The sequence below is a fragment of the Plectropomus leopardus genome, chromosome 7 (genome assembly GCF_026936395.1).
Source record: "Plectropomus leopardus strain MGB_pleo_1.0 chromosome 7, ASM2693639v1, whole genome shotgun sequence".
NCBI lineage: Eukaryota > Metazoa > Chordata > Actinopteri > Perciformes > Serranidae > Plectropomus > Plectropomus leopardus.
In genome coordinates this window covers 4,945,494-4,964,298 of record NC_142182.1, presented here as the reverse complement: position 1 = coordinate 4,964,298, position 18,805 = coordinate 4,945,494, and the positions used below count along the sequence as shown (strand labels likewise).

The following is an 18,805-nucleotide window of genomic DNA, read 5'->3' as shown; positions in this document are numbered from 1 at the left end:
ACACTATGAGCTATTACCCTGTAAATCAGCTCTCTGTCCTTTCTGCACCAACATACAGCAACACCAGCCCCCATGATAAATGTGTAGCATGTTTTCTTGCCATGACATGAAAGAATTTAGAGCAAAGTTCATGAAAATACATTCAATAATGTTAACTGACACAGCTGGTCAATAGTCATTATAGCGGCACATTCATTGACACTTGTGCTCCAAGTTTTGGTATGTTTGAGTTCATATCATATCTTTTATTATCTTATTTTATACTATTTTTAGTTCTTTCATTCATTTTAGTTCATATGTTTTATCCTCTAATGGTCTACTTTTAGTATCATTATTCTATTTAATTCTAACATTTTTAATTAGTTCTGACTCACGTCTTCGTATGCTTTAATCTTTTTTATTCATCATCATAAATATTTTATTATTATTATTTTTTATTTTAGGATTTGAATAATTTTTATGTTCATTTTTGCTTGTTTGCATTTAAGATTGCTGAAAATGATTTTTGTTCTCCAAAATAACTTTTTAATGTACGATGATTGAACATTTATCCTTGCCAGTGGCTGCAGTTATGTAAAATCTGCTCATGCTTCCACAAGCCTCCTCTTGCTTCTGGCAAACACTGAGATGAAGCCAAAGATTTCAACTTAAGAGTTCAGATCCAGGGATCACACAACATGTCCTCTAACAATCTCATCAACACATTTGCAAACACATTCTGACAACAACAAATTGTCAAATTATCAATCTGTCAATTTTCTAATGTCACTTACATGGTATACCTAATGGTATACCTCTAAGAGCAGCATGTTTTACTGAGTACATTTGCGTTACGATTATGCACTTCTGCTCTGTTAAAATGGGAGACACATGTCTTGATCCTTTAACTGACATCCTATATTTCTTATATTCAGCTGAGCTCACATGCATGACAGACATTGTCAGACAGCGCACACACACACAAACACACACTGTATCCAAGATTCTCCTTCGAGGATTTAGTGACCCTTGGATTCACAAAAATCTGAGAAATGTCCTAAAGTCTTCGAAATCCTAGAAATGTCCTTAAACCAGAGAAACTAACAGAGTGCATAAAACAGCATCAAAATTGAGCTTAATTATCAAAACAAGTGCCAATGGAGGATCCTAAAATCCTAGAAACATCCTAAAATACTAGAAATTTCCTAAAATACTACAAATGTCCTGAAATCCTACAAATGTCCTGAAATCCTACAAATATCCTAAAATCTGAGAAATGTCCTAAAATCCTTGAAATGTCCAAAAATCTGGAATTGTCCTAAATCCTAAAAATGTCCTAAAATCCTAGAAATGTCCTGAGATCCTAGAAACATCCGAGAGTTCTCGAAGTATCCTAAAATCCAAGACGTGCCCTAAAATCCCAGACACTTTCCTCTTAGCATGCTTATTTCATGTTTAATGTATGCATCAAAAACTCAAAGCAAATTCCTATGAAAGTCAGAACTTACTGGGTAATAAATCTTATTCTGATTCTGGGTCCCATTCTGAATGCAACATGCACTTATCAAAGTGGCAAAATAAATCCTATAATTCGACGTTATGGTTTCTCATTTTTTGCTAGTATAAATAAAATGTAAACGGACCGCAAACTAAAATCAAAAACACATTATGAGCATGACTGGCCATTTGCATAGCTCAGAGGGAAAAAGCCACAAACTCAGGAGTCCTCTGACGAACTGCGGTGTATATTAGCACCTCAAAGCATTCCTTCACACACAGTTGATGACGTGTGCATGTATGAGGAAGAGCTGTCAGTTATCTGCTGCAAACCATCCGTCTTCTGTGTCTGTAATGAAGACCATGCTTCGGCCACAGCTTAAAGTAATATCTCAACAACATCTGGACTTTGGGCATAAAAGTGTGATACAATGGCAATACGGTTATGTCTCTATCAAAAAAAACTAACTAAACTAAAAAAAAATGTCACATTTAACAGCACGTCATATTTCATTTCTGCTGAAGTCAACAGCTTCACAAAAGGATCTGGGCATATGGTAATATATTCTTTGTACAGTACTGTGCTCTCTGTCCATTAATCCGGGGACATCTGAAACAAATATATAGCAGGTGTTTGACTCCGTTAGTAATAAACTGAATCCTGTCTTGACCACTGAAATCCATCATCAGTAAAGAGAGAATGATTTGTCGGCTATTTTTCCTCTGGCTGTAATGCTTTGATCACAAGATTTGTGGAAATTAGGACATGGATTTTTAAAGGTACATTTTCAGCACATATGTAAGATTTAACAGAAAATGTAACGTGGTGTCGCCCAAAGTATGCCAGTCCAGTTCTAATTTGCCATTTATGTGGCACAGAATATGTACATGTATGTTTCTCAATAGAGAATGCAGTTTGTGGAAGATTTCATACCAAATTGTTCATTGCCTTTTCCCCACGTTTTTTAAATCATTCTTTTCCTGAGTTCTTGGCTAAAATGGCCTGCATTTTCCCATGGTATCAAGAGCAAAAAGGCACTGAATGTTAGGCCCTTAAATACAAGTGCATTCCCAATTAGCTCCTAATAAGATAACTGGGCTATCAGAAACTTCTAAAAGTCAGTCAGTTTATTTCTAGAATCTTCCAAACAAGTCGGACAACTTAATCTTTTAACCCACTGAAAACCTGTAAATAAAGTTGAAATAAACTTCTTCCCTTGCTTAGTTTTTTTGAAAATCATCTCCTATGGGAATTAAGTAGTTACTCTATTGATTTAACACTAGAAATGTATGGTAACATGAAATATGCGAAATGGTAAAAAAAATGTAATTTCAATGTCTTTGTGTGTTTAAATATACGGCCTCAACTTTATTTACCTAAGCACTCCAGCTGCTAAATTATGGTACCCAGGGTGGTTCTGAGGTGATGAATGGTGGCGTCTTGTCTATGTTTGATCCCCCTGATTATTCAGAGCAAAGCACATGTGGGACACAAGTGAGGTCTCCAGAAGGTAAGAGCAGATCCTTATGTATTTTAGATAGCTCCTCAGTAAATCTTTCCAAACCCTGTCATCCTGGGACATTGGTTGTCCTCAAATGGTCCAGCACAAGAGCCTGTGTCATGTGAGGTTAAGCTGAGGTCATCTGTCACCTTTGCTCATCTCCTTAGACATCCCAGCACTATTCAAACACACTTTTACAAGTTAAATGTTACACTACTTAAGGCTCATGTCCACCTGCTGGCCTGCAGCCAAACAAGGGGAATCAAAGCGCCCACATGTCACTTCAGCTCCTTTCTGCTGTTCCTGTTCAAGGTGGGAATTCACGCCATGTTTCCGCCTCTACGTTTTTGTATGAAAGGTACAGTTGCAGAAATGGGGCACAGAATTGTCGTCTAATTGACCTCTGGGAAAAAGTGACAGCTAGTTTTGACGATGTGTTATGTGTGCAACCCACCACTGGAAATCACTTTCTTTGGATCTCTGTATTGTTCAAGAGGAGAATATGTGTCAGGAAAAAAGAGAAAACCATTAACATGTTGCAGGAGTGTTTTTCATCACACCAAATCTTGCAGTAAATGATTTGGTGTGAATGAACAAAAATTCTAGTTTTACTTAAAGCACTCGTCCAACATAAAATAGTGCTCTTTTCAGCACCGTGCATCCCAGCCACTGAAAGTTTCACATTAACAACATCAATATAAATATTTGACCAGTGGGATTTTGTGGAGGGCTACAATGCAAAACCAGCTAAACCAACTAATCAATTGAACTGGGGGGAAGCCGCACAAGCAAACAATGGCCATATTGAAAAAAGTGTTAATATCTACCGGTATATTTGTATGCACACTCTAAACAGCTTAACTAGCTCTCACGGCTCTTTGCTGCATGTCTTCCCCTCTCTCTCCCCACTTTCACTCTACTCATCTGTCCTATCAAATAAAGCTGAAAAGCCAAAAAAATATTAAACCAACATTTGAACTGCTGACAAATGTGGGGGTTCCTCTGTATAATGTAACCACTGTGTCTACATGATCACCCACAAGAGGAAGTGTATTAAAGTGAAATGCTGTGATTCATTTCTTCACACAGAGGTTCACTTTCATTTGAACTTTTCAAACCTAATTTTTCTCGCATAGATAAATTTTATTGTTCACGGCGAGGACAGTTACGGCGCCGAGCTTGAGGAGCATATTGGTGTTTATACTGCAGATGGCTGCTGTTCACAGACCTCATCATCTATGGAATTCAAAGTAAAATATTTCAGTGTTATGAATTCAGTGTAGGGGTCGACAGATCATCGGCCTGGCTGATTACTAGGGCCAATATTTGGCATTTTGCTGATTATCTGTATCTGCATTTTATTTCAGTTATCACAGATAAAATTGATTAATAAAAAAGGAAGTGCCAGCATAGTAGGAACTTTAGTTTGTAAAACCTCAGGGAGCTATTTTTATGATTCATTCTTTTATTTAAATTTTCACTTGACTATAAAAAATGTTTAAGGGAACTTGCTGTAAACAATGTTAAAAGTTTTAGTTTTGATTTGCTAAAGGCATTTAGACAGTTTTGTGTTGGAGTTTGTTATATTCCAAATTCTAAACAGAAAGACCAATAACTATCAGTTATTGGTCTCATAAATAACTAATCTGTATCAGTATCAGCCCTGCAAAAAAACAATGTCAGCTGACCTATAATTCAGTGTACTTTGAATTTCAATTTTAAGTATTCAGTAGCTGTAAACTTCAAATACGCATGCCACTTAGCTACCCTAAAAATTCTGCACACATTTTTTCCATTTTGTAAACTTGGACACTGCATTGCACGCACGCACGCACACACACACACACACATATACAGATGTCTCTTACCCAAAAGGCCTCCCAGCAGGTAGACTGAGGTGGACAGTTGGACCATAGTCTCGAGCTTAAGTCCCTGGCTCCACAGTGCTTTAATCTCAGCACAGTGTGTTAACACACAAACACTGAGCCGACCACGTACACAACTTGGCTGTCTGCAGCTCTTCAGTGTGTCTGTTCAGTGGGACACACATGGGTTGTTGGGCTTCAGGTCTTCATTGCATTGTTGAGCATCTCTGGAACATGCCAGCAGAGACAGATCCTGGTTTTTATGGCTCTTGTTCCTCTGTTGCTCCCTGCTGTTGACAGTCTGAAACAGATGGAGGATAAAACACTTGGCAGTCAACCCCACTCATAAGTCCAAGCCTGTAAAGACAAAAATATTTTTGATATACTCACAAATTCGGACCTATGAATGAGTTCACAAAACATGCTTGAAATGTTGGTTTTTCTGCATGCAGATTTATGGAAGGTATTTTACAGTACATTTGATAATTCACATCACATATCAGGAACTGCAAAATCTGTCATTTCTGAGGTTGAAGCCAGCGGAAAGTGCCATAGAGACAGAATGCTTCTTCAAAAGCAACTGCAGTTACTGGAAACCCTTTTGTGAGATTGTACAATGCAAATTAGACTTCCGTTGGTAGCCAGCTTGATTCTCTTTCTTCCTGCTGCTCAGTTGTCATTTTCAACAGACAACTAGTGGGATAATGTACATGTTGTGTTCTCCGAGTGTCTGCACCCAAGTGCTTTGAGCTAAATGCTAACATCAACATACTCACAATGCAGCCCGTTCTCAATCTGAACTCGTCAGATACTGCTGCTTTCGCTGTGCTTTCAGTTAAAGAAACCGATGCCACCTTTCACATCCGCATTATTCGCAACTGGACGTCATCAGCTGAGAACAAAGCTAGACAGAACCTCTCCAGAACTCCTGGACAGCTGGATGGCCAGGTGGCACCTGCCGCAGCAGCATGATACACGGACAGTCAGCATCAGTTAAGAATTGCAGCTGGAAGGAACATGTTAAGTCTGCATGATACGCCGCTGGACGGCATCAGGTTGAAATGCTGCCAAAGATGACATAATATAAGGAGCATGAAAGTCCCTACAGGGCAGACAAGAGGGGCGGTGGTTGGATCCAACAAACTGCGGACTTTCACAAAGGAGTCTGGTATTTACTTCCCATCTAAATGTGATGTTTGTTAAACACCTTATGCACCTCTTTTGTCTGTGTGTTTGTTGACATTTTGCGCTGGCTGCTATGTGCCTTTGTCGCCGAAACATAACCACGTGCAACGTAATCCCACCATGTGATTGTGTTGACATCACAGTAGCGGCATCCCGAAACGTCAACAGCAGATGCAAAAGGAAATCTAGAGCGTGATACGTAGACGCAGAAGTCCACTGCAAAGCGGCAATATGTGGCGACTTGGGATGAGAACGTGTTGCTGATTGAACATGCTGAATTGGCGGATAAAACTCGGCAACTCACACCAAAACAGTCGATTGATGAAGACCACTACAGGTAAGAGAAAAAATATGTGATGTAGAAGTGAACTGTCCGTTTAGGGCAAAGAGCCACTAACAGTATTCTGTTTTTTAGGGATAATTTAAACCATGTTAGACTTTTTGAGTATTGTTGAAATGATCAGAGGTAACAGTTGGTTCCCAAAAATGCTGCTGGCAAAAGAGACATCTTATTCATACTTGGACCACAGACAGAACACCGTGCCTCACAGACATCACAGGAATAATCTGGACAATCCGTATAAAGCTCTCACAGCAACCATGCAAATACTTAAAAGAATCCCTCAGAAAACACTAAACAGCTGAGCACTGAGAGCTCCCACTGACCCTCAATACATCACTTCTGTCTATGAACTCATTCTACATCATGAAGTCAATTTGCAGCTCCCGCAGAGTCCCTGCACAGGCACATCTTCAGTTTGGACCTGTGTTCAAGCACATCTTCACAGATGGTTAACAGACGTGCCCCTCGTAAAGACAATATGCGTGTTGGTACATAGAAAATCTTGTACCATCTGATGATCTACAAGCTCGGTGGAACTTCTCAGCATGCAGCAGGGAGATCAGATAAGACGATCAAGATAAAAGGCAAATTTATTTCACACCAACAGGGATGAGCTCGGTCACCTCTGTGATCTTTTGGAAGCTGTAATACTTAAAGGTATTTGTCTAACCCCCATTGGGCAGATTATTAGAAACATCTGAGGTAAAGCAGAGGCATTCCCAATATAAAACTTCAGGAGCAGCACAACCACCTCCGCATGCTTTCTGCGACTCATGAAACAATTTAATCTCAAGAAAATGCCAGCAAATCTCAGGACTACTTCAGATGTTTTGGTAAAAAAAAAAAAAATTAAAAAAACACAGGAGATGAGCTGTAGTGAATATCACTGATTTGTCAAACCAAACTGTTTATTTTGGTACAGATCATTTCAACACAATGTAACATTATGCGTAATATTCTTCATAGCTAATTGAAAATATGTTTATGCATGTCTCAGTATTTACTTAATATTTATGCAGAAAATAAACTGATGAGTCATTCCTTCCTTCTCTGTTTCCCTCCCTCACTTTTTGATTGTTCCCTCCTCAAATCTTTAGCTTCCTCCTCCTCCTCTCTGTATTTTTTCACCCTCTTCATCTAAGTTCAAGGATTAAGGTTTCTTTATTTGTACCCAAGGGTAAATTTGTTGTGCAGACAGGAAAGTCAGCAAAGACTGTAAAACAAAAACATAAAAACAAGTATGATTTAGTATCAAAATAGTATCCAAGTAAACGAATAGTAAAAGAACTCCTAAGAATGTCGTGACAAAGTGCTTTATATATACACGCTCTAACCCACTCACTCCAAAACTCAAAGTGCATCATCTTGTTCTCACTTTGTTCAATAGTGCAATAGCTTCAGGTAAAAAGGTATTCCTGTACCGTTTAGTCCTACACCTGGGGGCCACAAGCCAGAATGAAGAAGCTGAAATTCACAAGCTTTTCCCAAAATCATTTCAGCATTACTCAGCTACACGTCACACCTCAATGACTCGACCGCTGACTAACTCTGTGACTTCCCTGCTGGTTCAATGTGCCAGCAGTGGTGGGTCATTGTGGCAGATGACTGAGCTGCAGAGATTCACAAATGACTGAACCTGGTTTCACAGCTGGAAAAAATGAATGGATCAGTGTGTAATTACAGCAGTTGTGGTCACCTCCTGAGGAAGCTACAGCTAGTTTTCATTAAGGCTAATTTTGTTCCAGTAAGAGTGCAGGAAGATTAACAGTACTAATATATAATAGTTGAAAGAGCATAAATGCAGTTTTAGAGGCAGTGTGTCTGGGAGTTTCTTTCCAAATTTTCCATTCACAAAAAAAAGCTCCATTCTGCAACCAAAGTTTAATGAACGTGCACACTGAATTAATCATAAAAGTAACAACTGTGTTTTCTGGTACAAGTTTCTGGTATGTACCGAGCGTTAATGATTTATTAATCTGTCGTAAGGTATTCCAGCAAAAACACTGAGTTAATGAAAGAACTCTAAAACCTCTTAAAACTCCTCCTCCCTACTCATAATAGTTGTTTTTTGTTTACCTTAGGAAATATCTTAAGGGCTCACATGCTTTACGAATAACTTTTATGTTAAGTCTTAATTTTAAAGGTATAATTCCTAGAAATAGGGATGTCCCAATATGATCTCAAACATCGGACTCAGAGCCAATCAAGACATTTTTTGACTGATCAGGATCAGCTGTATTTAGCTTATAGAGCAATCCAATCCTTTGTTTCATGTCAGCTGTCACACAGGTAATTTAATGCACAACATGGAGCGCAACCTTCGTCAACTCTCTTCCAGTCAGCTGTCTCCGTCTCTCCTGAGCTCCTGTGTGTCTGAGCAAAGCCTGAGAGCTGCCTACCACAAAACACCACACACCGTAAGCAAAAACACAGTACGAGACTGTCTATTTGTATTATTTACCAAATTTATGAACAGTCATGTCATCTCAGCACTGTGTGAGAGTCTCGCGTTTTGCCTTCAACTTTAGCACATGGTATTTCTCCATCCTGCCCAGAGGAGAGAGAAGGAGAGGAGAGCGGTGCACAGCATACCACAACCTCAGTCACCAAGCCACGGCAAGTCCCATTAAAGCCATGCGAGCAAAAAGCCAACATGGTTTATGTTTTCATGAAGCCCAATCCTCCCAAAAGATGTGAGGACAACAGAAATAAACACTCAGTGAAATATAGTTCATACAGGTACGGCTGCACCAGAACAGCAGAAACTAGAGAATACTCCCTAAAAGGGACAGAGACATTTCCTCAACAGATGGACAATGCCAAAAAGATTGAAGTGAGTTTTTGTCATTTTATACTTTATTATGTAAAATAAATAAATATTAATAACAGCCTATAACATTGCAGATGTATTCATTTATTTATATTGTCAGAGATAAGGCTACAAATTAAATTGGTTACAATAACTTTAAAGAAGCCTACTTAAAGTGAGCACTATGCAGCTGTATTATCTAGAAAAACAGAAGTATCGGATCGGGACTCGGTATCAACAGATTCTCAATTTTAAATGACTCCAATAGGGATCTGGGGCAAAACATATATACATATGATTGTAACACCCCTACTTAGAAAACCTAATAATTCTAAGGAATGTGTTAAAATTTTGTCTTTAGAGGCAACAGCTTGTACTAGGAAGTCTTGCGAATCCAGCCCCTGGCATTTTGGAGACAGCAGCAGAGATAGCAGGAAAGTTATTTTAGGTAGAGATAATTGTAATAATTTGGGATGAATGACCTGTTGATAGCCCATTCCAAGAATCCTGTTACTAATGGGAAGTCACGATTTTGACTTTGCCTTCAATGTTCCATAACTAGGCCTGAAAATAAAAATGAATAGCTCTTATATAACTGGATATTTTTGCTGATTCTTAACAGTTTTCATTTAAGATTTGGCTTTTCTAGTTCTCTCCTGTTGCAGATACAAAAAGTATATATTACACATACGGGGCCAGACCCACAAACAATGGATTGCACCTGCTAATAGCCCCATTATTTGTGCAGAATTTGCACTAATTATATGCCAGTGCTAATACACCCACAAACTTTGGCAGCTGAGTGCAATTTTCCCTCCTTGTGCGTTTAATTGGGGAAGCGAATCTTTTCCCAGTGTTTCAGAACAAAGGTTGGTTTATAATGAAAACTGCAGAGAGCACAACATTTTGCTTAAAGCATCAGTTTTGTTTGCTGTCTACAGTTGGCTGCGTGTTGCAGCTGGCTCCAGCACCTCACAGCAGCTGACAATATACACGTCTCCAGAATTAGACACAGGTGCCACAGTTGCTGCATTAATAGGATCAGGATTTGATTGTAATCAATGTTCTGTATTCTGCTTCAAGTCCACACAGGTCTGATTTGTAATATGGCAGCCGTTATGGATGAATCACAGCCCACTTGACTTCCCCTTCTGACTGTAGATTTCACCCATAATATCTCTCAATATTAATTCAATATCGTTCAAAGCCTTAGAGCTTTGAAGAGAGAGAAGCATCACTGTAACTGCCCGTGGCAATTAGTGCTGGTCTTTGTGAATTACTTTGCGCCAAATTTTTACTTTTCCCTAATTTACAGACATGAAAATGGAGCAGGCGCACCCAGGACACTGTCTGCTCATGGGTTCAGCAGCCACAAAAGCAGCATAGTCCTCTTGTGAATATGGACCACAGTGTCACCACGGCTGAGTGTACAGCTCTGCACACTGCTCATGTCCCACATCTGCAGAGTAGACAGAATTCAGTACCTGTACCACACAAAACTATATTAACAGGACAGTAATGGACTTTTCTAGCATAGCGACTACTCAAAATGCTTGACGCTACAGGCACCATTCACACACACATGCATACAATGATGGTCGAGGCTACCATTCATCATCAGTTCATCATCTCATCAGTTAAAATTTCACATGCACTCTTATCTTATCTTGCAAGAGCACTTCAACATGTAAACTGTACAAGCCAGGGATGGAGCCACCGGACGTCGGTGTTCTTGGCAGACATCTACTCTTACCTCCTGATCCAGATGCTCACCTGACCAGACACAAAACCCGTATGTCACAACATGTTACTGTCATGCTTGACCTTTTGCACCCACACAGGCAATGATGCATAAATGCTGCATCTGTAAGCTGCTTTCAGAGTGCACTCAGGAAATTACAGGGTTTGTGAGTTCTGAACGCTCCACAGACCATAATCCTACAGAATATGCATATAAATATACTGGAATATACTAGATTTTTTTATATATAGGGGTTAGTATTTCATATTCCTGTGCTTCTGAGAGCCCTCAACAGTCTACAGTCCTTCCAAATCCACTCACTCTAACCTTGACCTTATCCATTAGCACTACATGTCAAAACTTCATCCTAATTCTAAGCCTGACCCCAAAACCAACCAGTCCTATCCCTGAAACAGAGCACAGACTGGGTCAAAACACAAAGACTGAGTCATCTGTTCCAAACCTCAGAGTGGGCCTTACAAGGACAGAAATATAGGAGCACACACACACATACACACACACACACACAGCTTGAGGCTGACTCACTGCAGTTTTCCTCTGTATTTCCTGTCACTCTTCTCTGTTGCCTTGCCTAGAGCCTCTGACAGCAGCCTACAGGCAGGACGTCTGCATTTGCCGTAACAGAGGCTGTGGCCACACAGAATCGGCAGCAGTCGCCACAGGAAAGACCTGCTGGCCAAAAATGCTCATTCAGCTGCATCCTAAAACTGAAGCTCGGGTCAAATCAGTGTGACGGGAAAGCGCAAGCTGTCTGCTGCTGCATCAACTTCTATCATCATGTCTTTGGGAGGAAAAAATCGATACAGCATAGAATCGCAATATTTTGCACCGCAATATTGTATTGATATGAAAAGGCCAAGTATGGATTTTTTTCATTAAATCAATTATAAATAGTGCAAATACAAATTAACCCTTTGAAACCTGGAGCAACATCCCCTTTCTTGCTGCCTTTCACAAGCATTTAAATCTTTGAACTTTGGTGAAATTTCTTTCAAATACACATGAAAAAAGGCAGTGAGCAACTTGGTAAAAAAAAAAAAAAAATCCACTAATTGCAAGAAATTGGTGGATTTTAAAAAATCTTAAACAGCTAGGAGAATATGTTTAGGGGGAAAAGAAAAAAGGCTAGAGAAAAACTGCTTATTACTAAATATAATTACATATTTCAAATCATGTTACAGAATTATTTAAATTTTTAGCATTTCCTGGTTTGTTTTGTTTTTTTGTCAAGCCAACTTGCTCACATTTCAAAGGGTTAAACCTAAGGCAGCCTATTAGAATAATAAAACCAACCGCCTTTTTACACCAATAGATACATTTTTCAGCCATAAAAATGACTGAATGGAGATGAACAGACAGAAAACTTTTATCCTTTACATCAAACAAATGTTGACAAAGTTTTCTTTTGGGGACATAATTTGCATTTGAAAAAAAAAATTAAATAAATTGTAATATATCCCAATGCATGTTATAGCAATATTCAGCATATTGTAGAACATTTAAAAGCACAATAACATACTGTGAATTAAATATCATGATAATATCATATTGTGGGGACTCTGGTGATTCCCACCCGTACTGTCACAGCTACGTACAAGTCTGGAGAGACATGGATGTAACCTTCAACTTGAGCATATGGTGGAAGCAAACAACCGCTTAATTCTAGTTAGAGCAAGGGTAGCAACAGTATGAGATTTTCAACGTACAAAAAATGTCTCAGAAAATATTTCTGCTTTCGGTATCATGGAAATTAGTCTGAATGACCCTTAAAGGAATGAAAATAGAAGAGTTAGATTCTGTTGAGCACATGCTTTATTTCTATAATTGAAACTTGAAACCACTTTTTGTTTTTTACCACTTTTATGTAATTATAAGTAAAAAATCTCCCTTTTGAAAATATCTCAAATAAAGGTGAGATTCTCCACTCAGTTGCATTTTTTTCCAATATCGCTAACTCTAGTTAGAAGATGAATAGATTAAAACAGATTTTTATTCCTGTTAATTTATGTTTTCAGAAAAAAATACTGGCATGTCTTTAATGAAGGTCTTACCTGTCTGTGTACTTTTTTGCAAATTCTAATGCCATCTGGTCTCGATGCTGGTACAGTACTCAGCAAAACGTTTAAAATCGCAATAATATTGCATCATGACTTAAATATAGTTATAATATCGTATCGTGTGGCCTTTGAAATTAGTAGAAACCCTTTCAGAAATAATTATTCACTCTTTTGGGAGGCTGATTTTCATTTAGTCTCAGTTCTAAGCAGCACAGTGTTGCTCTCTTGTGTTGCTTTAGATTTATAAACTGCATCGCACTATTGCTTTTTATCCAAGTGTCATGCTGGCGCTAACAGCCTTTTCTTGTCTTAGTAAATACAACCAACAGCCAGACTGCTTCTCCCTCTTTTATGAAAGCCTGCACTCTCTCACTCCTATCATTGCTCCGGTGCTGAAATTGTCTGACACGGATGTTTATACAGTCTACAGTCCCCAATGCGAGATCAATAAGCTCTCACCTTCTCGTGCACGGTCTATGACAGCTGCGGCAAACTTCATGAAGTCCTGAATGGTTGCATAACTCTCTGCAAACCTCATACGGTCACTGTGCTCTGCCAGAGGCGAAGCGCAGCTTGAGCAATAAATAACTGACGCACCTGACGAAAGTGAAAGTACTGCTGGACAACTAAAGGCTGCACACACACACACACACAAACACTCACTCGTGCGTCACACACATAGAGAAGAGCACACCTGTGCGAGGACAGTTTGACAAATTAAAATCGACACTCTCACACACATGGGTACACACGCACCTCGACAGAGTCCCTTTTCCCCCGGCTCCCGGGATGCTTTAAAGCAAAATCCGCTCAGGGGTGGCACGCTGTAATGAGCCTCTTGGTAAATCAGAAGAAAAGTCGATCCGAAATGCATCCAAGTAAAATCGCCTCTAGAGGAAGTCCTTGAGTGACTCCGTCCATCCACGCAGCTCTGGTGCGCTCTGCCTGCGTGTGCCGCCAAGTGCGCAACAGGCTGGCCTGCAGTTCCTTCCAGTCAACTTCAACCCTACAGACACGCACACATATGCAGACTGCTTTCAAAATAAAAGCAGGTCGGGGCCTCTTTGCATGTCTCATAGCCGCCGTCCTTCTCCTCCTCCTCCTTCTCTCTCTTTCTCTCTCTCTCTCTCACACACACACACACACCTTTCCGTTATTTTGTTGGATTTTTTTTAAACCAAACTACCCCAATCGACCTCTGGATTACGCAAAAGATCCTCCCCTTAAACACAAGCAAGTATTTCTTTTTTTTTAATTGCCAATTTTAATTATTTCAGTGAAAAATTTGACTAAGTTAAAATGAACATATTTCTGCAAATTACATCAAAGGCCAGGTTCCAAAATACAGTAGATAAACTGTTTTTCATTTAAAGTTTGAGAAACCAATGGTTGTGGTTCCAGGCTCCTGCATTTCTCAAACAGTGACCCCAACCTTTAGCCTTAAACACCTTGATGGGAGCACATGTTATTCCGTTCAGACACCTTTCATGACCCCTGAAACCTGAGAAAATTTGTTTGATATTTCACAAAAACAGGGGGGAAATATACAATGAGTATGGGCAAACTGGCATGAAATGCCCCAAAAATGATCTGATATAAAAGCCTATAATTATTTTAGATTTCTTTTTTTTCCAAAATAGGGGAAGAATTTCCAGAAAACTTCATTTAACGTGACCATTATTAGATACTGTATTATTTTTAGAACTTTCTTGGGGTCATTTTCTTTTTCTTCTCTTGTAACCTTTTAAGTATTTTTTTTAACTTTTTTTTTTAACTTTTTCTTGTCATCTCTTGTTAAGTTTGTCACTTTCTTCCAGTGTTTTTGAAAGAAATAATACTTTTGCCCAGGTTTCAAAGAGTTAACCTGCGATGGGAGTTTTCTTTTTCTACCATCCTTAACCATAACCTTCATACCCTGAACACCCTGCAGAGTTAACCCATTTCAAACCTTTGACAGTGAACTTTGGCACCAACCTGTGTGACCCCTTTGAACATCAGCCCCCCCAACGTTTTGCATAATTAGAAACAACAAGTGCTTTAACACACATCTGCCTTTTGATTACTTTGCATTTTCCACCACTAAGAGAAAGTAGGTGTGCAATAACTCGGATTTTACTTTGGAATTTGGCTTTTGACAGGAGCTGTCGGCCATGTATCCCATCGGGCTTGACAGCAGGTTGGTGTTAAATCACAGCGGTTCTGTCTCTCCCTCTCTAACAGATAACAGATGAGACTCCTGCTGCTTGTCCTCTGGTCTGCAGCACATGTTTTCATTGAGCATTACAGCTGTGTCAGCGCACTTCCATTCACAACAAGCGACTGATACTAAAGGCCCATCTTCTCTTACATATTAATTAGTCTGCATACACATGGAGCTAAAAAAGAAATAAATAAATAAATAAAGGAAGAAAATTATTCCTTCATTTGTTTTGTTAATAAAAAAAAATGCCTGCTGAATCTCTTATTTTTTCACCTTATAAAAGCCATGTGTATCATATTTGATATTTTCTGTGACCTCCATGTCATCCACACTGACAATACTTTCCAAAAAGAAAAAAAACCTGCTGTATGCAATCTTCCTCATTCTATCTAATGACCTCACGAAACTTTACAATCACAACCTAAAGAGCCTGTGCATCGAGAAGGTGGACGGCTTTGTTTCTAAAGTCTTTTGAGGGAAATGTGAAGTCCACCCTTGTCTGAATAAGGACAGAAACTTTATTTTTAATTTTCTTTAATTTATTTTCTTTAATTTAAGTATCTACAAGCAGGTTGTCTGCCCTACTCTTCTTCAGACATGAAATGTTTATTGGTTTATTGTAAAGTTGCCTACTGAAAAACTGCTATATGTTTGCATTTTTGGGGTTTTTGGGTTTGTTTGTTTTTTTACATGTACATATTATTTTCAAAATAAAGTATCTACCTACCTATGTGGCATCTTAACACCACAGCCTGCGATGGACTGGAAGGTATCTGGCTGACTGAGCGTGCATGATGGGGGGATATTATGGCATTATTATAGACCAGAGCCAGATCACACCGAAACACTCCGAGCCAAACCTCCACCACAACCGCATGTGTCGCTCCAGACTGGCTGCTGAGCTCAGAAGGGAAAGCCCACAGGAGAGCAGCAGTATGGATGCAGGGTCTTTTTTCTTAATGAATATTTCCATGTAGTCATATGAGGTTGCTTTTGATATTGTTTTTAAGCCATATTTAAAAAGTTATACAAGTGCTATTATCTCAAGGAGTGGGTAAAAACAAAGAAAAAGCAGAATGTTGCACACCAAATTTATAATGTAGAATCAAAGTCACTGAAATCATATAGCAAAGTAAGATTTTAGGACGTTTCCAGGATTTTAGAACATTTCTAGGATTTTAGGAGGATTTCAGGAAATTTCTCGGATTTAAGGACATATCTAGGATTTGAGAACATTTCTAGGATTTAAAGCCATTTCTGATTTTAGGAGATTTCCAGGATTTAAAGAGGTTTCTAGGATTTAAGGACATAGGATTTTTGAACGTTTTCAACATTTTAGGATGTTTCTAGAATTTTAGGATCCTCCACTGGCACTTTTTTGAAACGTAAGCTCTATTTTGATCCTGTTTTATACACTCTGTCACCTTCTGTATACTAAAAGTACAAAAACAATTCTTAGTATGAATTACTATATTTTTGTTGTGAATCAGAAAATGGTTGAGGGGTCACCCAGCACCCATCTGGGGCCAGGTTTGGTGTGTGGGCCATAAGTTGAGTATCGCTGCCCTATGATATCACAAGTTTTAGTTTTAGCACTCTAATTTTTGGATTTGGCAGGGAGATGTTTATTTTTACTAATATTTTAGGCCTGTCTTAGACCATGGGAATAACATGTAGCAATTTTGAAAACAGGCGTAGGTCCACTATAAATATAATGATAAATAAACCAAAAAAAAGTAAAATATGTGAAAAACCTAAAAAAAAAAAAATCCTGTCATAAAAAGGAAAAGGTTAGTCAAACCTTAGAAATGCTTCTCCCTCTGACAACAGTTGTGACTCAGCTTGGGCAGAAATGCTTGGTGGCCAACAGTAGACGACTGTGGTTGTACATGTAATTTTGTCCAGCTCTCCCTTTCCATTGTTCATGGTTAAATAAGCGCCCCATGAAGCGTGTTCGAAACCTAATAGATGACGCCTAAACACGGGTCATTAGGACACTGCAGACACTTGACATATGCTCGTGTTTTGTTGCTGTACTGTGTTTTTGCTGGTCAGACTTTTCAGGTCATATAAGGTGTTGAAAAGCCTTTTAATTTGCTGACTCTTCATTTTCATGACTATCTTAATTACAGAGCACAGAGGGCCTCCTCATCAGTCAGTGTCGCAAAATGATGAAAACTCACACGGGGGGCTTTTGACCTAAAAAAACTAAAGTTAGCTCCATGACCTGCTTCTTTAAGTTGTTGTTCTCTACATGGCAGACTCTCCATCACACTCTCTGCCCTCAGCTGTAGCTTACGTGTGATAGATGAGTCATGAGGGAACTTCTGGAGGCAGTTTAGTGCTTTATTGCTGTGTCTTGACTGTGGGGTTGCATTTTCCGAGCCACACTGGGAACTAGAGACTGGCGACATTTAAATGACAATGCCCATTGTCTGATGTTTGTTTCTTTAAATGGCTGCCGAAGCCCTGCAGAGTTTAATTATGGACACAGTGACATTTTGGATTAAGAACAATGGATTGGCCACGATCTGTCTGTGCATTGCTCATACAAAGTAAATGATAGTTGTCTAATCAGTGTCATTTACTGGATGCTGACTAACGTTTGACCCTGCAGAAGGAATGCGGATGAAACGAAAAGGAATGTTGTTGTAATTGTGATCATTAACACTGTTTGACATGAGAGAATCAGAATCAGAATCAGAATCAGAAAAGATTTCTTGCCAGGTATAGTTAACACAATACGAGGAATTTGTTCTGGTGGTTTGGTGCAACATAAATATAGAAAAAAAGAAAACAGATAAAATAGAAGATACAAATATAAAATATAAAAATATAAAATATAACAATATAAAAGGTGCAAGTCTAGTATTGATATTTACATTGAAATTCACATTTATACAGGTTTGACTGCACCATCTGCACCATCTGTGAGGCTGCATGCTGTGGCCTAATGTGTCCACAGAACCAGAGCTGTAAATTCAGTAAATCAGTGATAATCAACATACCACCCACGACCCAAATCTGGTCCCCGATAGTGCAACGAGTGGCCCCCCCTCAACCATTTTCTAATGCATAATAAAAAATAAAATGATTCACACTGGGAATTGTTTTTGTACTTTTAACATATTTAAGGATTAAAGCATAAGACAGCATCAAAATAGAGCTTGTTTAACAAAAAAAGTAAGGATCCCCTGCACCCCCCTATAGAGGTCCTATAAGATCCCGATGTCCTAAATCCTATAAAGGTTCTTTAATCCTAGAAATGTAATAAATCCCGGAAACTTCCTAAAATCCTAGAAATGTCCCAAAATACAGAGAAAATTCCTAAAATCCAAGAAATGTCCTTGAATCCTAGAAACATCTTTAAATCCTAAAAACCTCCAAAGTCCCAGAAATTTCTTAAGTCAGAGAAACATCCTAAAATCTAAGAAACAAACTAAAATCCTAGAAATGTCCTAATATCCAAGAAACGTGTTACATTACTATAAATGACCTGAAATCCTAAAAAAATCTAAAATTCAAAAAACATCCTAAAATCCTGCAAATACCCAAAATTTTCTAATATCCTAAACATGTATGGAGCTGCTGCAACTAGCACCTGAC

The 18,805-nt window shown here is 38.8% G+C and overlaps 1 protein-coding gene across 2 annotated transcripts in view; it reads right to left on the bottom strand.

Annotated features, from left to right (window-relative positions):
- The window catches only part of il34 (interleukin 34), a 67,907-nt gene that overhangs the window by 23,776 nt on the left and 25,326 nt on the right, over positions 1-18,805 (bottom strand). For both annotated transcript variants that reach the window (XM_088079711.1, XM_088079710.1), the window contains exon 2: positions 4,847-5,144. In XM_088079711.1, coding sequence (XP_087935837.1) covers positions 4,847-4,892 — 46 coding nt within the window. In that variant the 5' untranslated portion in view covers positions 4,893-5,144. The remainder of the gene's footprint in view (positions 1-4,846; positions 5,145-18,805) is intronic.